We start from the raw sequence: 26,984 nt of genomic DNA on the forward strand, positions 1-26,984 counted from the left end.
AGGTTGGAAAAGGCTGACCATCCCTTAGATAAACGAGGTAAAGCATAGTTTTCAATACCAGATAAATAATATAGCACCTAATGTGGCATTTGTGCAACGGTTTTACTCAGTTAAATTAAGAGTTACAGCCAACAGGGTTTCAGATTTTGTGAGCTGAATTTAAATGGAAAGTAAGCCATATTTTAAAAGCTTTAAACTATTAAAGTGTGTTGACTGCAAAATAATACATACAAGGGTAATTTTGCTCTAGCAAGTCCGACCAAGGTTAGCAGGAGTTAAAATCTTCATATGAACAAATAAAGAATATGTAACAGTCAATTAAAAGAGTAATGGGAAGTCTATTGGATTACTCCAAAAATATTTAGTAGAACTAAAGAAAGAAAACTTCACATCCCCCATGCTATCCTTGGAACTTCTGTAGTTTTCACAAAAGCAAGCTTCTCCCCACATCATCAAGGATCCATGTGTGCGATAATCAACTGCAGGATCTTGACTACAAAAGTGTCTTGAAAGACCAAAGTCTTGGCTTTGCCATCCCCCAAGTCTTTCATAATGTAATGGATTGCACATTTTTAAATACACTACAATTTGCTAAATGAAGCCAACCACTCATTACCTCATCAGTACAGCCTGCACAAAGTACAGTTTATTTCTATACCTATATTCTAATCTAACACCAGCTGTCAGCATATTTTATAATACATGTGGTATTGCACTTTGAGTGGCACCTCGGTGCGTGTTTGCAAGTGAAAAATTTGAACCCCTGAAAGCCTCAGACCTTTGGAATTCACTCCAAGTGCTGCCAATCTAGTGAGTTTTAAGTGTTAGGGTGAACATCACCCTTAGAATCATGGGCTTCACTAATTAAAAAAACCTGTTTAATAATTAGAAAACCAGTCCTACCTGAAGTTGTGCACAAGGGCAATCTGAAATCCTCGGTACTCTGAACAGTTTCAAAAAGTGGTGCCAATTTAATTGATTGCACACATCTTAATTGTGTTAGAGGACAACAACTAGATTTACAAATATATATTACACACACACAAAACAGACAAAGCTATAAAATGTTTGGTAACTCCTCATGCTTTGAGCTAGCCAACGTATCTGCTGTATGTTGAACTGCTTATTATTGATCATATTGAAAATCTAAACTGCTGTTTCTGATGAATCTGTTACTGGATCAAACAACCACTTCCAAAGGAAGAAGAAAGAGGAGAAATGGTGGACCCAAAGATTGAGGGTTAAAATGTACGTTCCTTGAATAGTCAGCATATCACTTCAGTAACGTGAAGAGTGATGCCCAAAAATGTTTTTGAGAGACTTAGGCCATGGTTACTTCTGGCATTAGTGGGTGTATCTCCCACTACTTCAATGGTACTTGTGTCCTCTTTCACCAGGTTTGAGTTTGGTCCTAGGAGTATATCTGGTCACCTTCAGTGACGTTAATGGAAACGGGAGTCTTGGACAGATAGAACTGGGCTGCAAAATTAAAAGAGTGAATATTGGACAATCATGTAAATAAAGAATATATATTAATAATAGTTCCTATTATATAAATAGCCTTTATAAAAAAATAATCTTTGAATAATTTTAATAACTCACCTTTCTTTAGGTTCTGGAAAACATGTATGAAAAAAATCTATTCAGTTCAAGTTAGATTAAAGCAAACCTAAGATGAACACTACAGCTCTCTGTTGCACTAAACCCAACTCCGACCATTCAATTTCCAGGTTAGTCAGTTTTGGAGGATGACAGGGAGTTTCTTTGTGAAGTTATGAATTCCACCCCTAGAAACACTGAGCAGAAGAAACACCATACTGAATGGGCCTATTTCCTACTGCTTTCAGAAACTGTGCAGATGACAGACCCAGAAATCAAAGGGTCATCTAAACCCCATTAATGTTAATGCCTCAGAGCACATTTAAAAGGCACTGTCCTCTCACTTATCATTTTTAGATCTTTGAGCTTAAAACTTCCCTTCAAACTATGCTGTATTTAAATATTTGCTATCGCTTGAATTCCCTTTGCACTCTTCTCAATCCAGCATAGTCTCTACCTGCTGTACCAGATCTAAGGTAATATGTGATGGACTCTATGTTCATGCTAGCACTATTTTCTTTTTCCTTCTAATTTAGCCTATCAAATGAAAAAAGGAAACATTTTTCCAAGTTTACCTTTTTGGGCTTAAGGCATAACATGAAGTCACACATCATACTAAAGCTTAATTTTTGAAGTGTACAATTTTAGTGCTATCTGAAACCCTGTTAGACATTATTTTTCAACAGTTGTCTGTACAGTTCATCTCCTTTCTTGCCATGAATTCTAATGTTGTTCGTGGTTTGTGCAATTCCTATGCAACCAGTCTTTGCTGCTAACAGGTATTAACAGTGCAGTACCCACAAATCGGGCTATCAGTTCTTGTTTTCTTTGCTTTCATTTCAGTTCAAAGCATGTTGCTTTATTGTGTGGAAGATCCAGTCCATTTTCGTTGTCCAGCCACCATGGTGAGCATCATTCATTTGCTTCATGAAATACTCCAGAGCTTCCTGCTCGGTTTTGTCCAGTGCCAGAGTCTTTCGAATGTAGGCAATATCATCAAAAGACTGCAGTTCTGGCATTCCTGAGCCCAGCATCATGGAGAAAAGATTGATGAAGAGATTGGCATGCTGCCGAATTGCTAGGTAAGCCTTATAACACATCTCCTGAAATCTGCAAGAGACAAGGAAAAAAAAACCACCTCAGTTTCTCTCTATTAGATGTGTATTACTTCACATCCAAAACAGCTTTCAGTAACTGGACACTAAAAATGTAGACAGTCAAGAACACAATAATGTTGCTGAAAAAAATATCCCCATCTTCCTACTTAGGTTCTCTTCATTTCTGTAAGCATTAGTGGTGGTGAAAATCACACAGAAGCCAAACTGAAGACAGAACCTTAAATCTCATTTGCCATTCATGCAAGTATTCAACACAAGTTTATGGGAGTTCACAGAGCCACTTTAGTCAGTGCTACTGACATTTCAGATTTCAAAGCACATTTCCTGATATACTGCTGCAAACAGTGCTTTCCTGGTTATCAGAGAATGTGCTTCTCTCCTGTACTTTTATGAGCTGTTCCTCCTTAGATACTCTGAAGAATGCATTGAAGACGGAGGCATTTGCTGTATCACATCACCGGGAGAAAAATGCCTATTTATGCTGAAAATTAATGACTATGATTTTGTGATTAAGTCAAGTTGAAGCAAAAAAGCTTCACTAGAGTATTCAGACTGCCATTATAACTTGCAATCTCTTGTGTCCCTCTCCCCCCGCCAATGATAAGATTAGGATTGAAACTGAAACTTCTCAAAGATTGGATCTCTGGAAAGAGAGAGATAAAAAATGACTACAGCAACAGATTTTTTTAAAATATATTATTTTAAAGCTCTCCTTTTTTTAGCAGGTTCTGCAGGGTGTCACACTACGAAGGCCAGCTGAAAAGCTGCTATCACAGCAGCTATGGGAGAGAGAAATATTGTTTAGTGAGCAGCTAGGCTCTGATATACATTACACCCAACATTTAAGAACTCTCAGGTTTTGCAGTTACATAATCCCAAGAAGATTTCGTTTCAAGTGTTAAATTAAAAAAAGTCAATGTTTTAATATTTATCTTTATTCACAGGTGTACTGACCCTGCAAAGCTCCAGTGAGGTTTCATGAATTGAAGGCATGTAAACATTTGGATCTCCCACTGATCTACAACTAAAGAATTAAAACACATCCACTGCAAACCAATTAAATCCTACTTTTCAGTTAAAAAGTCTAATTATTAAAAGGTCATCAGTAGTCAAATGCATTTTAGGTGCAAAATACTCTGGAAAGTAAATGCTTAAAAAAAGGCTCACCTTTCAAACTCCCTTGTTTTGGTACATTCTTGGGCTCCTTTACTAATCACTATTAAAAAGTCTTGTGTTAAGACAAATGGCACACGCTCTCTTTTATAACCAAATTTTTTCTTCTTGTGATCAAGGAAGTGCCCAAAATCAATGTGAAACAGCTTGGAAAGAGAAAGGTATTTTAAGGTTAGTAATTCTTTGCTTAAATGATGCCACAGCAAAATTGATCATTTACTTATGGTTCAGATGGATTATTTAAAAAGAAAAAAATCAAACTCTTAGAGTGAGAGATGACATTAGGCTGTTTTCAGAACATATCTTACTTGTCCATCATCTTTGACCATGATATTACTATTGTGGCGATCACCAATGCCCAGTATAAAGGTTGCAACACAGTAGCCAGCACAAGACCTTGTAAACAAGTCAATTGCTGCATCATACCTATTGAAAACAAAACAAGGAGACATTTTTCTGGAGATATTATAATACTGAAGTGTACATTTGCTTGGGTTTTTACAAAAGGATTTCCTCCTCATTATGGAAGAGCCAACTTCTAGTGTCTTCTCTCAATAAATCTGGAGTTCTTGGACTTTATATCCAGGTAAGGAAGAAATTCAGCATACTCGGAAAACAGTAGTACTTGCAGCTAGGTCAGAGTACAGTAAACTAACTACTAATGTAATTGTCCCTCTCTTGAAAGCCAGTAGTTTTTATTTTGTTAAGCTACCTTCAAAACAGAGACTTCAGCCATACCTTCTACTTCCAACTTATGTTTTACTGCTGGGAAGTCACATAACCACCCAAACTCATTAGAAATGCTACAAGCAGGAATACCAGGCAAATGAGGGCAGGGAAATAAAACCCAAACAGAGGGACATAATTTTGCATTTGATGAACTTTAGTTCTCTTAAAGTTTCAATCAAGAAGAGCACATGAACAAGAAAAACAAGCAACACGAAATCTCACATTTCTCCTTTGTTCTTGTCCTTGAGCCACTGATGCAATGTATGGCTGTTGAACTGCAATGCTCCCTTTAAGCCTCCTTTACACTGAATCTGCATGATCGTATGGGAACTCCTCACTACCTCGATGAGTCCCACACAGTCACCAATAGACAAACAACCATAAGGCAACATCCTGAAAGACAAAAGTGGGTTTGATTTTTTGTTTGGTGGGGTGTGGGTTTTGGGTTTTTTTTTAACAGAGTTTTAAGACAGTTAACCATTTTTGGACAAAGGCATAATTCTGTCACACATTACAGTACTAGAGACAAAACAGCTGCCCAGACGTGAGAGGTGATGTAGACCAATAGGTCCTTTTGTCTATATGATGAGAAAGTGAGAAGTGGGGGTGCAAAGGACATACTTGGTTGACAGTGCTGAGTCAGCTCTTACACCACCACCTAAAAAAAAAAATCTATTGTACAGCAAACACTAATTTGGAAGCATAACCTGTCTAGCATCAATTCTCCAGAAGCAAAATAGTTTATTTTGAATAGCATTCTGCAGAAGCTACTGTATACACAGTCTTTAGAGGTGGAAAAGTTGCATTCATATCAGGTCGGGCAATACCCACTTTGTGTATTGACATGAAGATACCACCTACAAATAGTCATTGCTCAGCAGGGTGGTAAGTTTAGGAACTTGTTCAAAGCAAACCCTACTGACAAAATCAGCAGACCATAGTGTGGCTGGTGTGTGTTAGCTCTTGTATCTATTACTGGTTTGTAGATCCCTCACACCCACTTGAATGAGAGTTAAGTCTTTCAAATATGATCTTATCTTTACAGAATCCAGTAGTTTCGCTAACCGAAGGCCATTAAAAATGTAAAAATCACGCTACTTTGGATAAACATACCTATTTATAACTTTTCATTTATTACTCTTGGGAGAACAGAAGCAGTCTCTGGTAACAAACCAGTGCAAAACCCATTAAGAACAGTATTACTTGAGAATGACCTGTAATACTTACCGAAGGTCGAGCCCCTGATTTTGCCAGATGTTTTCCATAATTCTAATTATCTGAAGTGTCAGCATGTCCTGACGCAAGTCTGCAATAGCCAAATACACAGAGATTGCAAATTTTGTAACACCAGAACACTTTGTAACATCTTCTTTTTCTTTTCCCTGAAAAACTTGTCTAAAGGAAATGAGGCTTGCGTAGTTTAGCGTAGGGTTTGTTCTCTCAATAGACTAAAGCAAGTTTTAAATATTTGGGAACTACTACAAATGCGTGGTGGCAATTTCAAACCTGTTGAAAAGCACACTAAATCCACGACAAGGGAATTACAGATTACACATCTGATATTTTGAAGACATTTTCAAGTAAAAAGAACAAAGTATTAAATACTATCACGTGCCACATCAGACTGAGCATACAAAGTCTGTACATGACTGAGACAAACAGTTACTTAATTTTTCTTGCAGATCTTTTCTCGGATGATTTAAAGAGTTTTTTATATATGTATTTTATATGCTCAGAAAAAATATCAAACAGTAGGTTAGGAAAATAAACAGATACATAGCTTTTGGATTGCTCTTATTTTTCCTTACCGTCTCCGTTTTTAAAGATGATTTCATTGTTCTGAAATAACAATTCAGACATAATATCTGGGTTTTCCCAGTTCAACCACAGCGGTCTTTTTGCAGATGACATTATCCTGCATTCCTCAAGCCTATAAAAGAGATAAGATTTCTATTGAATAGGCAAAATTTGATTCTCGTATCACATTTCTGTAACACTACTAAACTCTCATTGTTTTCTTCAAACTCTTAAAACTAGTATCAAATTAAAGATGCATAAGTAAATGCCAATCAAAGACTTTGACTAATTCAAGTTTGAAGCTTAAAGTTTGAAGCTTAAAGTAAGTGTAATGTTAGCCATTTGCTAAGCCCAACAGAAGAGCTGGCTATACTCTAAATCTTCCTTCTGCAGCATGTGCTACACACAAATGGAAAAAGGACTGCAGTTCCTGTCATCTTAAATGAACTTTGTTCCCTAATTTGTTAAGCCATGAGATTTAAACTACTTCGCTCATTATAAATTACTGTGCTACAAGTTTTACTCAGTTAACTTTGAAGCTACCAACATTTTGTATGTTAACAGTTAACATTACTACACATTTACTCAAGTATCTAGACAAATTTCAAAACTGAAGACAGTACCGAAGATTTCCCAGTTGATGTGCAGGGTTCAGAGGAGAAATAAAACCTTGTAAAGCATCCATAAAATCTGGCCGTCTCATTTGTTCAACAAGAAACTTCATCTGTACCTGATAAATAATCACATTCAGCTTTTGAGAATGATAATTACATGGAAATGAAGGTATTGGGTCTCAGCTTTGGTTTTGAAGCATGGGTTTGCACAGTTCCAACAAATAGCTCTGCTTAGCCATATATTACACACATTGGAACATTCAAGTTCTATTGCCGTAAGAGGTAGACAATGGCCATGCACACTGAAAATATTACAGTTCCTAAGACATGCTATCTACTGGAGTTAGTGTTAATAGCTTTCTAGTTAAGCAAATAAAACACAATTCTAAGTTATTCCTGTGACTCAGCAGCAACAGTTTTGGAATGTGGACAGCTTATAGTACCTTCTGGGTCTCATCTTTTTTTTCCTGCTTGAGAATATCTGTGAGGTTAATCAACTTCTCCATAGCCTCCACCTGCCTGCTCAGATGCTTTAGGTACATTCCACATGCTCGACAATAGGACTCCAGAAGTAAACCAAACCTCTGACTTACAGTTTTATTGTGCATTTCAGACCTACACAGAGAGGAAGAACAGTTATAGCTTAAAGACAAGACCACTTAGAGGTGCCAAAAATGAAGCTATACCTGTAACATCTTCCTGAGGACTGCTTATGGATCCTTCTTTTCAGGTAAGGAACTTGTATTGGACTCCCACATCTCATCTCATTCTGACTAGACTGATCAGACTTTAGTACCCTTCACAACTAATTCAGCACAGAGTTTATATGCTTTTCTCTCATACCTTCTTGCTCCATCCTGTCCTTCTCTAATCCCTTGCCTTTACTCAAAATCCATGCTTCCCAGAAACCCTGTAGAGAATTAAAAGCTTGAGGTTTAAAGTTCCAGGTTTCTTTGCTGAGAGCAAAGCTCACCTGTTTCATTTTTTCCCTGTCTCCTTTAGCTAATCTCAGGCTGTGGCCCCTCTAGTTTCCTTCTCCTTACCCACTCTGTCTTCACACAATTCTAAAACACATCGCCTCAAACAAGTTATCAGGCAGCTTATTCCATTATCCTTGATGATTACCAAGTGAAACGAAAACTGAAAACACAACAAAGATTCCTTGCTCCTATTTGTATCTGATCTCGGAACACCATCTTGGAACAGCATTTTCAGGTGAGACCTAGCTACAATCCATTATGCTGTAGTATGAGCTATGCTCAGTTCTTACAGCGCCAGTAATTACAAGCCCATGTAAGGGCTTAGTAAGGAAGAACATATATTTGGGCTAGCAAGCTCTTTAAAGTCTTTAATAAGCATGCACGAACAGTTATTTTTCAAAGCCTTATTTAGTCAAATTGGGGGGCTTTCCTTAGGCCCCAGCTATTTGTAAGATTTTCTGCAAATGACTGGTAAGGGATCAGTCATAAAAAAAGCAAGCTCCAACAGCAGAAATCTGTCAAAGCTGTAAACAGCTAACAACATGGGAGGCTTCCAGCAATCTCAGACTACCCTGCTTTTAGAATAATCATCATTAGGTAAGAAGTACAAGACTAAGTATCTACTATTACCTAAGCTTTGAATCTGCAAGGGATGACTTCAGTTACCAAACTATGCATCCAAACTCTTAATCAATACAAAACAAACATTAAGTGGTAATATCTTCCTAGAAAAGGACATTAGTATGCCAAACCTTTAAAACAACTCATAGTTTACAGCTAATAGGAATCCCAGCACCCCTTTTCATGACATTAAGCTTACTTCAAATGCCAAAAGAAGAAGTGTCCTATCCTTTGATTGGTCAGTGCCTTCTTGAGTAAAAATCTCACAAGCTGATTATCTAAATACTGTTCATATTTCAGAACCTGGTTAAGCATAAACAGAAAAAAATATAAGTTGCAGTTATTAATTCTATGCACAATATACAGATTAAAAAGCAGTTAAATTATAAGCAATCTATGTTTTACATTAAGTTCTGCAGAATGACCGATCTTGGTATTAATAATTGCACATGTTGGGATTTGAACAGTGTGTGCCAGCAGTACACTGGCTGCCTCTATTTCAGGAACTTACCATCTGATGCTTCCTTTACTGTCACACCAAATATTTTAGATTCAACTAGCTCAAAATTTTGAGACGATGCTTCTGCTCATACTTTCTCGTATGTCAGAACAGCTGAAATAGCTGCCTGTTCCAGCTGGTAGAACAGTTAGGCATCTCTGCAAAATTTGGTGTTTAATATCAACAAGAAAACCCAAAGCACTACTGAAAATAAACTACATTTCATCTACTCAATTGCAGCACAGATACTTCTGATGACTCTTTCACATCACCTTAACTTTTGTAATCATTGAATACACAGAAAACATCAAGTATATTAAAATGTGTTATATACCTGTACTAGCTGGATTAAGTACTGAGACAGTTTGTCATCTGTCAAGGACTTCTCTAGGCACCGAACTGCAAAAGCTCGCACCATTGGATCTGGATAATTACAGTCCAAAAGCTCCATTGCTTGCTCTGGCTTGATTGAAGGCCAATCTTTTACCAAACAGTACATCTGTTGATAAGAAGTCCAAGCATGTTACACATTTGCATTTATTGGGAAGAAGCAGTAACACAGAGCCATTAGAAGGCATCAGACACAAAGGCATCCAAGTAGAAGCTGTTTAAGCATCAATTCTCTCAATAAACAACTTGGCATTAGTTGTCAGCCGACTTTGTTATTTTATCCACTACAAAAAGAACGGATACAAAACCTCACATATAACAGTAACTGACAAACCAGCAACATAACAGAGATTCACGTAGTGACACGTAGAGGAAATCTTAAGACTCAGACTGAGATAAAGCACAAGAACTACAGGACCAGACTGAGCAGTTAGATGATTCATGTTACCAATGTAAATTTTCATTCAATGTGTCACGCATATATAACATGTTTTTAGCTTCTGTGAGTTTTCTTTAAAATAGCATATTTTAAAGCTTCTTCAAAACTTAAGACTAATTGAGTTCTGTGTGTTACCTGGGCCACTTCATCTCTAGAATTCCATTTAACGGACAAAAGTAATTTAGGCAGAATTTCTGGAGTATTCACGCAGTAGTGTCTGTGAAAGAAAAAAAACTTGAATGTAGAAAATTTCATTCTTGCTTTGGTAATCATCTAATACACCCCCTCTGTCTTGCACCTTCTCCTTCCTTTGTAAGCAGCATGTGATCCACGCTATAAAATGGTGTTGGGATCCATATGTGGGGCAAGACTGCAGTAGTGGTGAAAATGCAAGCTAATTCAACAATTCTCCATCGTCTGATGCACCAAACATACAATGCAGAATGCTTTAAAAGCTTTTCTAAAACACTAAGCCCAACAATATACACAGGAAAAAAAAGGGAGCAAAACACAAGACAATCATGACAACTTTGGAGTGAATGGGGTAAAGTTTGGCTATAACAAGTAAGGTTTTTCTTTGGCTTGGTTTGTGATTTCAAATACCTGTGGCTCCAGAGGAAGTCCTTCTCTTGCTCAGTGATTTCTGACAAAGGATCTCGTGTACATATGGCCCGCAATTGCTCCTTATCAGTTTCTCTTAATTCGTTATCTCTAGCTATTCTGTTACTCTGCAGAGACAAAGTGGTCCGTTAACACCCCACAAATTTCCTTCTGTTGTCATAAAACATACATGAAGTATTTTAACAGCATAGCAATATTTATAGCTTATGTCATGCAATGCTATCTTGTTTCCTTTTTTTATGACTGAGAACTTACAATTTAAAAATAGAGAGATGAAAGACTAGGCCTTTAGTTTCTACAGCTTATTCTACCTCAGATTGTTTTTAATTATAAAGTGTAAGTTGATCATTACTTTGCCACCGAGCTTCTTCTCCTCACTATTTTCTATTTTTGCCTTCAGATGGAATAAAACAATAACTTGAGCATATATATGCCCAGGTAACAGACTACATTATAGCAAAGGAATGTTATTTAACCAGAAGTCAGCTATGCTTAAATAATTAAGAGCCCTTCAGCACAGTTCAGTCACAATACATATCATAAGCCTTATCTAGTCTATATCTTATGCCACTACAATGGACTTCCTAAAAAGTATCAAGAAAAATCAAATGCTTGCAACCCTTTGTTCAAGATGTTGAGCTGAGACTGTTGTATCAGCTGAATTCCCAAACTGGAAGCTTACTGACACCTACGCACTTTTTACCACAGCAAAACTTTCCACCCCGAGACTCTTGTTCACACAGACCACAAAGCTCTCTCGGGGAAAAGCCTCAAGTCTTTGAATCAGCCTCCAGAAGAGAATATAAAACACACTAACTGATTTCATAGTCTTGTCATTAAATCAGGAGCATGTTTTAGCTTTACTGCTCTTCTTTTCTCCTTTGAATCATTGAAACTGTGCTTAAGAAAGCTCCAGATCTCATCAAAAAGCCCATTGTCAACATGTAGATTTTCTTCACGGAAGAAGGGAGACAAAAGACTACACTCAGGTATATCCTAATCAATTCCCTTAGAATTGTCTGTCCTTACAGTCATAACTAGCCCATTAAACAGCCAGTAAATAAGCACCTTTAGATTACAAAAGAAAGTCTACCTATACAATGAAACTGCACTAGAATAATTGAACAAGAATTACAACTTCTGGAGAAAGTTTAGACATCTGAATTAGCAACACAAAGATGTCAAAAAGGCCTTAATAGTTTGCATAGTATAGCATTTTCTAGGTGACACTGCTTCTGCAGGGGGGTTGGACTAGATGATCTCTAAAGGTCCCTTCCAACCCCTACCATTCTATGATTCTGTGATTTTATCTTTGAAGTATTTTGGTTGGTCAGTGAAGCATTACATCAGCTTACCGGTAATATAAAGAAATGAGAATATATTACTCACTTTGCTAAACACAAACAAAAAAAAAATGATTTCTTGCTTTTATAATATAGTAGGATACACAAAAAGTTTCCTCTACAACTAATATACTTAATAAAATAAATACCACCTTTGTATTTAGTAGCTAATGTTGGAATGGGAGTTGCCTTACCAGCCCTGCACAGCTGTAGTTAAACCCCAGTTCACGGGATATAGTCCAATTGGCATGTTCCTCAATCACTGTCATGTCTGGAAACTTCACAGGATTGCTAAACCAATCAAATTCCAGCTCTAAACATGGAGTTTCCTATACAAAGGAAATTAAAATTACTTTTTCTGTTGAATAATACCAATTATAACACATTTTGAAAGTATATACCTGAAGAGGAAACTGGCATTCAAATACCTACCTTATTAGGATTTGATCCAGTAACACCAATGGGATTCAACAAATCCTCCAGCCCATGAGGTACTGCCCAAAGATTCAAAGCCATTTTCCCAGATACAAGAGTGTCTGTGTAGTCAAACATGTTTATATTGCCCCAAGCCAATGGACAGTGCTCCTTAAAGAGATCAAAAGGTGACTTTTCAGTGTCATCTATTAATTACTGCAGAGTTAGTCAGAAGAAACAATATTTTCACCCCAAAACAATCTGTTGTGTTCCCAGACTAGCAGAAAGCAGGTTATGGAAGCTGTACCATATTTTTCTTTGAATGACTGTCATAGCAGTCATTTTGTAAATGGAAGTCAACACACTTGCAACCACATGCAAACATCTTCCTCACATCAAACTAACTCAAACTGATGGAGCAAGAAGGTTTTTGACAGACTTTTTACTGAGGTCCACAGTGACAGAACAAGGGGCAACAGTTTTAAACTGAGAAACAATGATAGAATGTAATGATGCTGGTGGCTAGAATTAGGTAGCATACATAGATTCTTAATATCTACTATTTGCATCAAATGCTAAAGCAACTGAAATTTTCTTTAAAAACTAATTGAAAATTCAAGTATAAATATTGTCTTTCTAATAAATAAGTAAGTAATGTATGGGTTTAGAAACTTGAGTTTAAAGACACTTGCACCTCAGGACACCAACACTGATCTTTGTGTCTACTCATACAGTACAGACATTATTTACAGTGCAGATCAGATAAAGCTTCTTTCCATGTTGTTTAATTTCTGACCACAAAAAAGTGTTGCCTAAGTAAGACACAAGAAAAACTCCTATTTTAATCAGATTAAAATTAAGCATTGCACTAAGACTCACTGCCAAGACAGCATTTCCCAAATATCTTCCCAACCTTAAGTAGCTTTTGCTCATTAGTATATTAAACCCATGAAGTATTTTACCTCTTTAGCACCCTTCCGGCCTTTAACAGAACAGATGGAAAGGCAGAGCCGAGCGGCACGTGGAAGATCAGGAATGTACATGTCATACAAGAGCCATTCATTCCATCTGTAAGCAGTGTAAAACCAGGTTAAAGGAGAGCATGGAGACAATTGCATTCCATCAAGAGTTATACTAAAAAGCATTTGTAATACTCCTAAATTCTATATGTACACAAAGAGTACATGAAGGGTGTTCTTGCTACATGCGTTTGATCACATCTACTCCTTTTAGGAATGGAAACTTGCCAAAATAGCCTTCTAGCACTGTTTTAAGAAAAATCATGCTAGGTTCATTCCCTTTCACTCTTGCATCTAATCCTAGCAGACACTGACATTGCATGCCACCTATTAGCCAAAGTTACGGGAGCATTTTTCAGATACTTGTTCTCAACATGTTTATATATACACTCATATAAAACTTATTTTTGCATTTTTAAGTTCATGCAATTTATTTTTCCAGATGCAATTTATTTGTCTGGGTTTGACAGCAGGTCAAACATCCTGAAAAAAAATAGCCCAGATCTAGCAGTCACTTCCATATTAGCCAATGATACTCATCACTCTGTGATCACACAGTGGTTCTGCTTTAGAACATACTATGCAACCGCACTGAAACAAATCTGCAGATTACATGACATCTGCATTGCCTGATGCTTGAACAGATCTGTTCTGTAAAGTAACTATGTATCAGACAAAATCCTTGTGTTTGGAATAAATTAGTTCTATTTTCATAAATATATAGATATGTAAAACTATTTTCACAAAACTTAAGGAATTCCCAGAAAGGAATTCTACCTGAATAATGGCTAAGTCGAGCCTTTACTCCTTCAGTGCTATAATTTCTGATGCCCTGGAAGTCAGGTTCTCTATAGTCACTCAAATATTTGGTTTACCTGGGATTAGAACAAGGTACCCTTTGAGTATTCACGTTGTCACACAAAGGTTCCCCTCCATGGTAGATACCTGTTCTAACATAGATCTGAAAACAATGTTGGTATTAGTACTGCCTTTGAAACGTTACTATAAACAATTATTTTCACAGCTGTCAACATATACTATGATTACTGTACAGTACTCCTTTCACTTTCATCAAGTGAAAACCAAAAACAAAACTGAAAACTTAACTGCATCACCATTCCCCAACCCAAATGCATTCATGCCCTGCAAGGTGTGAAGCACAGTATATAAGCATATCCTTCTAGAAAAAATGGTTGTCTTTTTCATCTTTGATTGCAAAACTACTTAAAAAACATACAGTGATAAAACTTGAAACCAACACTAAAAAAAACTCAGAATTTTATTCTCAATTCTTCCTGTGCCAAGGTATAGGAAAAGAAAAGACTGAACAAATTCTGAGACATAGCACGAGGCTTGTAGTACGTTTTCAGTGAGACTGAACCCCACCTGCCTTTTCTCTTTCATCTCCCCATGCCTCCTTTTTCAAAGACAGCAGCACAGCATCCAACATCTCCTCATCAAAAGTATTGCCAATAGCTGCAATACATTCTTAAATATAAAAGTTATTCAGAATACAGATAACATGGGTTTTGTTTTTCCTTCCGTTACATACTTGGCTGAAGCCAACTATGCAAACCAAGTCCTGCTCCTATCAGGCTGGACATTTAGCTAAATACCACAACTCATCGTTTTTAAGTAGAATACAGAAAGTTTTCAGATGCTAAAACACGACTGTATTCCTAGAATTGAGTACTTAAAAAGTAGTCTAATTTCTAACATGTTAATGCTTCGTTTCCAATGTAAAGACAGAACATAAAACTCAGGCAGGAAACCATGAGTTGCTGGAAGTGACATGGGATGTAATATAGAATTTGCCTTACCTTGTCTATGTCTCTAATGTTCACATTTACATAGGTTGCACAGAGGATTTTTATTCTGAGAGCACTATTTATAGTCCAGAGGGATTTGGCTGTAGCTTCTCCATTCATGTAGGGTGTAGCTGTAGAGATCCGCCTGGAATAAGATGGCATTGTAAAGGTGTCCAGCGGCAGCTGGGTATAAAGGCTTTCCTTAGCCATCAGCATCAGGTTGGGCATTCGACCAAGCATTATACAGCTTCTTATATACTGCAAGAAAACAAACCCAAAATTCAGTATGTTTTCAAAGCTTACGTTCTTGGTAATCTATACCCAAGAATATTGAGGAAAATATGAAAGTAAAAGCATCTTTTAAGAGCTTATCATTGTCCCTGTACATATACCCTTTACAGTGTTTATAGCACACAGTAGCTTAAATACATTGCTGGGTATGATCCCACAGTAGCATTTCATACAGATTTTGAGGTATGAATAATACCTATAACAGTGGAAGGTTGAACTGGAAAACAGAGCTCACAAAATGACAACTTAGGTTTCTTGTAGTGCTCCTTAGCTCTGGCATAGCTCTCCACAAAGCCAACTGCTTCCAGATTAGAGGTGCTCCTGGAAGCAGTTGAGCTGCTTTTGCACAGCAAACTGCTGTTCTAGCCTGCTGTGCAGATCTAGCACAGGTAACAGTGATACTCCTAGCCACAGAGAGCACAAGGCAAATGGCAGACACGCTCATTTTTGGTTCACTTGTTCTTATTACCTTATGCTCAGCACTGATCCTGATAGACTCCAGGTGTATGGTGTACATTTAGTGCCCAGAGCATTTAGTCTGGCAGCAGTACCAAAAAATACAGTGCACTAGGCAGGTCCAGCCTGGAGTGTAATTAGCAAGCTCTTTTGTGGCACAGTAAAGGCATACCAGATGCCTCTGAAAAAACCACACTAGATCAAATAGGTCTAGTCTTTGATCTCAAGATGATTGTGCAAAATTATTCATGTATGCCTGCACTTGTTCCTCAGCTCCCATAGAACAGAACTGATTTTGCCCCATCCCCCTTCTTCCCCCCACTGCTCTGGAGAGCACATTGTCAACCATTTTAGATGAAGGAATGGAAGCTGTTTATTACAATACATTCCTCAAAGAGGAAGCAGCAGCAGCCTGTCAGGAAATCTACAGGGTAACATTGTTGTCTGCTCCAGAGAGGGCTGCTCAGATGCTCTTCTGTCAGCAGTTCTGTCTCTCACAGCACTAACAAAACCCAAGCAACGAAGGATAGACAGCCACAAGAAACACAATGATTTGTGTAGTGGTGAAAGTTTCACTCCTTTAACATCTTTAAAATTTTTGATCTTATAAGTAACAGGAAAACAGTTTGTTTAGATTTTCTCCACCCCTAAAAGGTAAAGGGACAAGATCCATAGTAGCAATAGTTGTCTCAATATTTAGCAACTGATCAAATCTTCTTTTGTATTACATCAGCCCCACTCCACCAGAACTTCCCTCTTGCCATCAAAAATCCAGGATATTTCTGAAAGTATCTGCAACTTATTACTCATGTCAGATGAAAACTACTTCATTCAAACAAGAAAGGTTACATTCATGATATAAATTCTGGTTTAAATTACCTTGTTTCTCTTTTGAAGCAAACACAGCAGCAAATATGCACACTACATGCATTCATTAGCCAATTAGTTTAAAAATGCATAGCCTTCTACTTCCTGTATTTTGGATTACTTTAACAAAAAAGAAAGCAGTCATAAAATTGATCACTGTTCTCCCTCACAGATTTGGATTGCTTTAGTGTAGTTCAAAATAAATCCATTATGCAACTCACCTTATACTGGCTCAGTGGATATTTTTCTAGCAAGTACTCATCACAACCACATACTTTTAAAATATATTTGCCCTGGTACTCCAAGACACAAAGTTTTAGTTGTTCAGATGACAGCAACATACTTCTTGTTTTCTTCCTAATTGCTTCAGCAATAACTTGCTCAGGCACACAGTCATGATTGATTTTTAAGGTGTACTTCTGCTTGTCATTGTTTGGTGAGACTATGACCCATATCACCACTATAATTTGACCTAGAATAAATGTAAAATAACGTTAGGATTATCATTTTCAATATAGTTTCAAAACAAAATAAAACCCAATACATCCAAAATATCCAAACCAAACAACTCCCATCCCCATAGAGACTTGCCTGCAGTACTACTGAAAGATGTCAACCAGATTCATAGACCAAACTGGCAGAGGGTTTGTAATGTCTGCAAAAACCTTTGTGCTCAGTTCATTTTTTAATCGAGAGTAAATTCAAACTTTTACTCCTTGAGGTTAAGAATATTTTTATTAACTGAATACCACTGACTATTAAGCTTTCAAGAAAACAGTAGTAACTGTTTCATATTTAAGGACAAGATAACTCAGTGATTCAGCCTCATTTAATTCCAGATTTCTGAAAATCAAAGAAAAATGCAAAGCCAACAAGCTGTTTCTTCTTTCCATTAAAAAAATCACCTTGATTTACCAAGTGACATTTCAAGATTTAGCTCTTACATTAGCAAAAAAAAAAAGTAAAGTACTGGCTTCCTTTTGAAGCTACACTCCACGGAGAAAGTTATTCTGAAGAACTTAGGGCATAAGACATTGCTAATATGTACTAAACACAGCATATAAACCAGTGATTTAACTAAGTTAGCAGCTGTACTCTGATTTCAATCACCGAAAAAACATTGTTTCTACTGTAAACATTTATCTTACCTTTATCTAGTTTATTGTATATGTGTTTGGGTAGCTCAGAGGAAGACTCTACATTTGGAGGACAGACATATAATGCTCTACTATGTGGTGCATTGGCATCTCGAAGATCCACTGCTTCTTTACAAACATTAAGTATATTTCTTCTGAAGTCTTGTACTTCTGGATCCTTAACCATGTCAAATTCGCAGACAGGCATGCCAATAGCAAAACCTACAGTATTGAAGAAGCATAAGGAAATACCTGTGACTGATAACTAAAGCTAAAGATTCCTTCTGTTAGTGACAAAAGAGGCATGCTTTAAGTAACATAACCTAAAATATGTGGCTTTTACTTGTGTATATAATTGGCTTATTCCATTCAAGAAAAACTAGGTTCTAAAGTTAAGAGTACTCAGCAGTTCCCAAAAAGGTTAGAACACAGGTGTACACTCACTGAAAGTCCTGTAAGTCTTAAATCACCACTCTCACAGTTAACACTTCTCCTGGAGGAAAGTCCTTTGAAGTCAGCACAGTTTCCTAAGCAATGACTGATATTTTTCTAAAACCCTGACATGATTATTGGTAGCTATTAGGACCATAAACAACTTTCCTTACAACTGAATTACAGTTATTCTTTTTTTTTTTTTTAAGACCTACACTTTTAAGTAGTGTGACAAGCACCCTAAGAGATACTGAACTTAGCTCTGTGGCACAGAGTCTTGGGTCCTTTGTCTCAGATGTAATTACATTTATTTTAATGAGATTACTTGCATAAATAATTATTTATGAACGAATGTACAAATGGAAACTTTCAATCGTCTCATTGCATAGTTAACTAACCAGTGTTTTAAGTCTTGAACATGTTAAGCTTTACAAAACAGAAGCAGTTTACCTATGATGCATTCATAACAATTAGATAATTTAACAATTAGGAACATTCCAGAACAAGTATTTCTAGTTGACAAGTCTCTACCACTGCAGTGTACTTCTCATAGCAACTAAAAGAGAGAAGGTATGTTTTTACTGTCTGAATTCAGATACTTAACCCAGATGTTGAAATAATGCTGGTTTCCCTGTGCTTTCTCAAGGGATAATGGAAAATAAACTACTTGAGATTATTCAAAACACTACAATTAGTCTCCCTTCTGCGCCCCTTCATCATCAGGTGTTTTTGTTTCCCTCTTGATGCTTTTTGTAGGAAAGGTAGGGGGGATGGACCAACTCATTTCTGAAACTTTACTTTCTAAGCAAGACAGAAGAGTATTAAAATGTATTCTATCACAAATGTGGTTTGAGATAATGGAATTAAATTCAGAATTTACAATTCTGTGAACTTCAAACCAAATTAAGGCTGGCTTCCCAACAGAAGCAGGCTTTGCTCTGTAATAATAGGAAATCCTGCTAATAACACAAGCAAAAACGTCCTCTAACACACATACAGACTTTACAAGTGAATGAACAGCGGAGTATTAAAAAAAAAAAGTTTAATTCACAGTTTGTGAAAGTCGACTTTACCATGATCAGCACCTTTGGCCATTTGATGCGACAAGTGACAGTTGGGAAATGCAAGCTTTGACACATACAGGTGATGAACAAAACCCATTTAAATCCTTTGCTTTGTATTTTGAAGAGGAGAAGCCAATTAAGCAGTTTAGCTATGTTTAAATAAAGACAAATCTCACCTATTTCTCTATTAAGAATCTTCTCTTCTCTGTTACCTACTGGTTCAATGACTTTTAGAAAAGGCTGAAACAGTCGCAGGTCACAAAGTCTCCGTGTTTCATCAAAAAATTCTTCTCTTTCTGCTTCTTGTGTAACACTTACAAAAATGTAAGAAGATTCATCTTGAAGGAGCTGATAGAGAGGGTATTTTCTCGCTTCTTTAAAGAGTTCATGTTTAATAGTTAGTAAGGTGGCCTCACGGAGGCATTCCAGAGTCACTATCATTCCATTTGGGAGAAGACACTCCACAAGGATCCTCGGTGGCATCAAGTGGATGCCCCATAGTTCACCAGATGATGGTCGTGGAGGCATTTTTAAGTATTTAGATAACCTTGTACTGGAAGTTTTTCAAGCAGTGATTCATACGAGTAAACCTACGCAAAAACCAGAAGTTTAAATATTACATTTCATATACAAGCATCACAGGAAAGTTCAGGTTTTTTTTAAACACTGTTTATCATTGTAGATTAATATTCAGTTAAAGAAAACAACTTTTGAGTAGATGAAGTGAACAGCAGAATCACATTAGTTTGGTAAAAAGCCAATATGGATTTATAAACTAAAATTCATAAATTATGACTGGAACACTAACATGGGGAATGAAAACATCTAATACTCAAATAACACTAATTTTTAAACATCTCAAACTCAGTTCTTTGCATTTTTAATTTGGAAAGAAAACCATTTCTTGTTGTTTGGTAAGATATAAACTACCAGCTCTGCTATGTTTCACCAAATCAGTGCTTCAATTTGAAAAAACTTGGCCATAGCTTTTTTAGAACTAAGCTATGCACACCAGCAACAAACACTTTTTTTTTCCATTAATGAGACAGAAGAACTGACCTCTATTAATGGGTTGTTTTTTTTTTTTTTAATTGGACTTGTTGTATTTAGTATCAATTTCCCTATTCTAGCTCCCTTAAGCAGCTGCACACATCTTCAAGCTAAAGGAAAGGAGTGGAACATGCCTCTGAACTTCTAGCAGTGCTGCCTTTTGCCAACTTGGACCAGGTGGCATTGTATCTGGACAGAGATATCTTATAGCCCAGTGACCAAGAACAGATGCCAAACAAAGAGCAGAAGAACTAGGCAGGCCCACAGTGTTACTTCTTCAACAAACTCTCCTAATCACTACTTATTTTACTTTCCTTACTCAAAGGCAATATTTATGTATTTGTGAAAGAAATCCATCAGGAACTATTGAGTTTATTTGGGAAGTTTTCACACACAAACTGTTTGCAGTCTTTGACAAGAGTGAAAAACATTACACGTTACAAAATATTTCCTTTTCTTTATTCTGATGACTGCCATTTCCACCTCATATCCTACATTTCTTGTAATGAAACAAAGTTTCTTATTCTAACATTCATTGCTCTTTGTTGTACAGAGATCCATCAATTCCTCCTCACTATCTCTTTTCCATAGCAGTCCCACATTATTTAGTCCTCTGTCCAAAAGTCATCCTATATTTTTGTTAATCCACATCACCTTCTATCTCTTCCACCTTAATTATACTCTTTTTGCAAGGTAGAGGGGGAACAACTGTATGTGCACACCATATTCAAGGTCGTAATGGTGCACGTATTTATACAGTGACATATTTTCTACCACTTTCCTAACAAGTGACTTTTCTGTCACTGAACAGCAAGACATTTTCACTGAACTACATACCATAGACATAAGCTCTCCTTGCAGAACAGTAAGTTACTGCAAAGACCATCATACATTAAGCACATCTTGAATACTCTATTACTTACACTTAGCCCCTAAGTTCATTAATTTCAGCATGTATGTTATGAGAGAGGATAATATCAACTGACATCTAAAGAGCAGTACCACCTTCCATCACACCCCCTCCAAGTGTCCTGAAAGCAGAGGGCTACGATAACTACCAGGCTACTACTCTAAAGCCATTCTTGGTCAACTTTTATGTCAAGAACCCTCTCAGGACTGCCATTCTATCATTTTCTTTTCTTAATAGAAGACAGGAAGGAAAATTCCTCACATTAGGTTCACATGTCTTCTGTTTCCTCAGCTTTCTGAAAGCTCCTGCTGTGGACAAGCAATGAATGCTATGTTTGCCCTTCGCTCAGCAAATTTATTAATATATATATATGTATTAAAATATATTATGCATACAGGAAATTATATATGTATTAAAATGAATTCATGAGCCTCATATTTCTGCACTTCTATACCTTGGTACTTATTTTCTGAAAAGTTCTCTTCCAAGTACATCCAGTACCTGCTTTGCTCACACTTCAGTTCATAAAAAGTAGCATTAGAATGAAAATGAAGTTTTTCCAAATCCACCGCTTCCTAAGCAGCTCTGAGAAGCAATAGGGTTTTGTTTTTTCAATCCTTTCTTTGTAGTTGAAGTTTAGACTTTTAAAAAATATCAACAAAACACTGAAGCATCACTGCAGATTTAGAAAAATGCTTTTTCACTAACACCTCATGCATATTTAGACGGGCTTTGCAACTGACTTTTTAAAAAAGACCTTACAGAAACTACTTAATTTTCCTCATGGTAATAGTCTCAGTGAGTGGATGCTGAAACAGAAAGTTCTAAGATGCTTGCAGTGTATTTTAAAGAGCCAAACTTGGAAAACCTGCCAATTACAAAACATTACAAATGAACCCTAATAACACCATTTAGAGCAATTTGGAGAATTCTGAATTGCTGATGACTATCTTTAGTTTACAGATAAACAGAAATACACAGAAGGCTAAATAGCCTCTTTTTGATCAGGTAAAGCATGAACAAGACCGTGTCTGTACTGGTGGATCATATGCTTATTTACATTTCTTAATGACACAGGCAGAAATACATTACTGCATATACCAGCATAAAAAACCCCCAATACAAAAACCCAAGAACGTGCAGTCAAAAGAACTCTTCTGTCCACACATACAAACAATTGTAATGCTAATATTCACAACACACTTTATATCAGCATGCTTTTAAGCTCAGTTCCACAATCCTCCTCTGAACTGACAGTTTTAGTGCCAGTCTTCCCCCTGCCCAGTGCTCTCTGAGCCAGCTTGTTACAGGGTCAGATGGATTAAAGTAAGAGAGAACTACTCTCTTTTCTTTTCTTGCCCGAACTTCCGCTGGTTTTATCTGCTTTACTGAGATCACCATGGAGTCAGGAGAACGCCAGGCTCCACACAGGAGAGGGAGCATGACTGCAGCACAGTTGAGCCACTTCAGCTTCAAGAATGGTGGTTTGTTCCACTGAAAGCTTTTCCTCCCTTCCCAACAATAATTGCCAACAAAGAAAGAGAAACAGGGCTGGGACACACACACATATTAAAATCCTTTTAGCCAACTATCTTTTTAAAATAAACATCAACCTTAGCTTTTTAAAGTTTTCAAACCTTAAATGAGAACTCTAATGCCCATTTCTTTAAAGACTTGCAAATGGTCCAAAAGAGACACCCCAAAATCTACACTCTTTTTTGAGCAAATGCACCAAAGCAGCAGCTTTTGTTTTAAAATGGGACATGCACATGTACTGGAAAAGTCCGTATAGTAGTCATTCTATGTGCACATTCATTTTACTTGCACATGTAAGCATGCCTCCAGGGTCTGGATTTGGAAAGCAAATATGTAAACAGAAACAGTTTTGAAGTACAGTTGGCAGCTTGTGTTTCTGTGTACACTTTCAAATCTGGAAGGCTGCCTGGCACAAATACAATCAATTATGTTCTTCGACAGTAAAAGGACTATAATTTTTAAAGAATTCTAGAGAGATGTTATTTATATCCAATAAGAGTATACACAAACACTTCAAATGAATGGTACATCACATCTGAAATCCCTACCTTCCAAAAGCACCTTAAACTTTTTTGCCCTAACAAAAGCTTTGGGATACCACAGATGGTCAGAAAAGCCAAACTCAAAGACACTCACTGATCAAATCAGTCTTTTCAACTCATTACAGCCTTCAGGATCCATTCAGCACATTCTCCATCCTTAACTTCACTGAGCACCCAACCTAGAAGTGACCAAATTTGAAACTCCATTAAAAATTAAATATACAAAGAGGAAGAAAGAGGAAAGTGAAAAAACATACCTCCCAAAATATCAACTGCTACTCGCTTGCAGATACCATTCTCATATAAATGTTAATTTATATCAACTATTTTCTTATGAAACAGAAATCAGTTACAGTCTGATTTAGCTGGTCTAGTCTCTTATTTAGAATAAATGATTGTGAGTTTAGAGTATTTGTTTGCAGGAAGCTATGAGAGTTTGAGCCTCTCACAGCACTGAGCTGTGCAGAACTACAGCAGCACGGTTAACTCAATTTCATTCCATTGAAAATTTTATTACAAGTTACAGCCTACATTTTTTTTTTTCATCTTTCTTGAAGGCATACAGGTACATTAATCCTGACAGTTTGCTGCTGTTTCAGAAAAGAACTCCTTCCCCTTGAGGAACAGAACTCAGTGAGGGAGAAATTCAGTAAGAATGGTATGGCAGGAGAGTGAATATTGATTCCTAACATTAGTACTCAAAGAGCTACTTTCTATTTTCATAATTTAAGTAAATAAAAACTTCAGACAAATTGAGTAAAAAACCTACATGTATATTCCTCTAAAGAGATCTGCAGCTGTTTCCACCACACTTATACATCAAAGTCCTGTCCATCTATAGCTCACCAGGGTACTCTGGCAGTATTCTTTCCACTATATTTTTTGTACATTAACATTTTGCCAGAAGAATCTCAAACAGGAGTGTGTCACTGATTTAAGTTCCTTGTGTCTTGTTAAATGGAAAGACTGTTACCCTTCAATACAGGTGGAATCTACATTACAAACCAAGAAAACTAGACAGGACCTTTCATAAGCTCTTCTATCAGAAAGTGTGGAGAACCCTTCCTTTCTAAGAACACACATTTTAAAAGATTATCTGTTTCCTGATTAGATTAAGTGATTTGCAGTGTCTCCAGATTATTCAGACATTCTATCAGCTCCACATACATAGAAATATTTGGCAATTAAGACATCTATAAATATAGATAAATACATATTACAGATAGTATTTATAGATACATCTAAAACCCCATGGTTAATCAATAAGACTTCTCTGGTTTGTAATTTATCTGTGGGCATTTTCTCAACAGATACGAGCTCCATCTAACAATAACAAATATATCTTACAAAGCACGTGAAGATGCACTGAGCAAGTCTGAGAGACTGTGTGGTGGGGAAAATAAAAAAGAACCAAAACACGTTCACTTTAGAAGACTTATTGTTAAAATTGTCAGTCATTGGTCCAAGCACCTACAGTTACTCTACAGGCTCTGTAAAAGGAAACTCTTCCATCTGTGCTGTATCAACTAGCAAGAAATCTAGCAAGCATAGAAGGAAGCAAGAAGCAGAAGCATAGTGTGCTTTTATACTGTATTAAATGCATGAAGTATGGGATGCTTATGCAAAGAGGTACACATTGCAGTGACAGAGAGAACTGAATAATTCTGCATCGCTATAATCACTACCTAGTGTTTCAAATCAATTCAAAAAAACCAGACTGAACACTCAATACAATTTCATCAGTCCATACTTGAAAATGAATTAGTCATTCAGTAAACTACTACACTTCAATTAAAGTCCATTAGTTTTTCCAGTCACAAGACAAATCCCATTACATGGCTTTCCTAGCCAGAACATAACAATGTTTTATAATAATTTGCAGCATCTTTGACATCAGAGACCTGCTCATTATGATGTGACTACATTTGAATTCTTTTCCATGTAGTTTCCTCTAGACTCTTAGAATTAGCTTAAGTCTTCTACTCATTAAATAATCCATCTGTATTTATAGACTCTGATTTACTGCATACTACACACTACAGCCATATAACTGGGTTGCAAGTTATATGCTTGTCTTGATTCTCCATCACATTGACAGGAGAATCAACTACATATGTTCTCAACTAAGATTTTTAAAAGTTCTGTAGAATCCTCAAAACAAAAAGGGAGGTGGAAGATTAAAAAATTCCCAAGAGCAACACTTTTCAGAATGCAAGACATTTATAACTTTCTATAGACCAAAGCGTTTTACTTGTCTTCAGATATATCTGGCATCCCTAAACTTGCCATGAAGAAAACCGGGCAGAACTGCCTGTCTGATTTTGCTACTGTCCAAACCTGCTGTGTGATGACAGCAAGACTGCCCCAGACTAGATATTTTCAGTCCTGTCCTTTTGTTCTTCCTGCTTGCCAGGCTGGCATTTTTCCAAAATCCAGGCTGACTAGTACAAAGATGTCTGAAATTGTCTTGCACACAAATGTTACTACACACAGACTAAAACAGAATTATTGCTCTGTTTAGAATAGAAAACAGTAGACTTATGTTGTAGCTACAGCTTCTTATTTCTTACATATTAGTTTCTTCCTTATTTCACAGAAAAGGCACAGATACCCAGAAATGCTTATCTGATCACAAACAGCAGCTCAAGTGAAATAAACAAAAAAAGAAGGATTTAACAGTCAAAAACACGTGTTAACATTTAGTTTCCTCTTGAAACAGGCAAGTATTTCCAAATACTACCGATTTCATTTGTTGTTACCCATTTCTTCATCTCTGCAAAAAAAAAGAGCTGAATACCTTTGCCTTGTTCTAGACAGAGCTAAAAACCCCTAACATGATTTGTAGCATCTGCAGAATTACAGCACAATAGAAATACAAGATCATTCTTTCCTGTGAATATAAAAAAAATCACACTGGGAAATAGCGAAAATAAGTTCAGTTAGATGTGAGATGATGGGTTGACTACAAAGCTGTTTTCTTTCAAGTTTCCTTACGTGTATATATTTTTTTGTTTTTCAGAATATAATATTCTTGGATTCTAGTTGTAATGACATTCAGATACCATGAGTAAAATGAATGGTGAGGTCATCCAGAAAAACCTCAACTCACTATAAAGTTTTGTCACAGAGGTAATATATATTACATTAGCTGTTAATGAAAAGATACAGGTTCAAAAGCAGAAATAAAAAACTAGATTTACAGTCTAAAAATATTTACTCTTGCCTGATTTTTATTTTCTCCCAAGAAAATCAAGAGGCTGATTTAAATTCTTGTTTTCAAATCTCTTTGCTTGCCTTCCCTCATCCAGGCAGGCATATTGTTTATAGCTTCACTCAATATCTTAAGAGCCATGAAACCAGAATCACAAGAAAGAAACATTTGCAAGACGCTTGTGACCTCTACAACCCCCACTACTTTTTCCCTAGGGATCTCATGACATACCAAAAGCAGAATGTCTGTCCTAGAACATTTTCTTCCAGTTAAAGGCAGATTCTTTCCCCCCTCTTTGTTAAACAAAGGGAAGATTGGAATGACA

The 26,984-nt window shown here is 36.7% G+C and overlaps 1 protein-coding gene across 12 annotated transcripts in view; it reads right to left on the bottom strand.

Moving 5' to 3' along the window:
- Positions 1-951: 951 nt before the first annotated feature.
- The window catches only part of PIK3CA (phosphatidylinositol-4,5-bisphosphate 3-kinase catalytic subunit alpha), a 35,911-nt gene continuing 9,878 nt past the window's right edge, over positions 952-26,984 (bottom strand). For 7 of the 12 annotated variants that reach the window (XM_062005837.1, XM_062005835.1, XM_062005839.1 and 4 more), the window contains 21 exons: positions 23,543-23,627; positions 19,587-20,000; positions 17,927-18,136; positions 17,000-17,250; positions 15,177-15,422; positions 14,232-14,317; positions 13,300-13,405; positions 12,356-12,508; positions 12,118-12,252; positions 10,563-10,687; positions 10,095-10,176; positions 9,465-9,629; positions 8,831-8,934; positions 7,474-7,645; positions 7,040-7,146; positions 6,428-6,549; positions 5,847-5,925; positions 4,842-5,012; positions 4,199-4,316; positions 3,885-4,036; positions 952-2,709 (listed from right to left, as the gene is read on the bottom strand). In XM_062005837.1, coding sequence (XP_061861821.1) covers positions 2,439-2,709; positions 3,885-4,036; positions 4,199-4,316; positions 4,842-5,012; positions 5,847-5,925; positions 6,428-6,549; positions 7,040-7,146; positions 7,474-7,645; positions 8,831-8,934; positions 9,465-9,629; positions 10,095-10,176; positions 10,563-10,687; positions 12,118-12,252; positions 12,356-12,508; positions 13,300-13,405; positions 14,232-14,317; positions 15,177-15,422; positions 17,000-17,250; positions 17,927-18,136; positions 19,587-19,938 — 3,207 coding nt within the window. In that variant the 5' untranslated portion in view covers positions 19,939-20,000; positions 23,543-23,627 and the 3' untranslated portion in view covers positions 952-2,438. Of the gene's footprint in view, positions 2,710-3,884; positions 4,037-4,198; positions 4,317-4,841; positions 5,013-5,846; positions 5,926-6,427; positions 6,550-7,039; positions 7,147-7,473; positions 7,646-8,830; positions 8,935-9,464; positions 9,630-10,094; positions 10,177-10,562; positions 10,688-12,117; positions 12,253-12,355; positions 12,509-13,299; positions 13,406-14,231; positions 14,318-15,176; positions 15,423-16,999; positions 17,251-17,926; positions 18,137-19,586; positions 20,001-23,542; positions 23,628-25,785; positions 25,955-26,984 lie in introns of those variants that run through there. The other 5 variants (XM_062005844.1, XM_062005842.1, XR_009819531.1 and 2 more) reach the window with 4 other exon arrangements.

This window comes from Colius striatus, chromosome 12 (genome assembly GCF_028858725.1).
Source record: "Colius striatus isolate bColStr4 chromosome 12, bColStr4.1.hap1, whole genome shotgun sequence".
Lineage (NCBI taxonomy): Eukaryota > Metazoa > Chordata > Aves > Coliiformes > Coliidae > Colius > Colius striatus.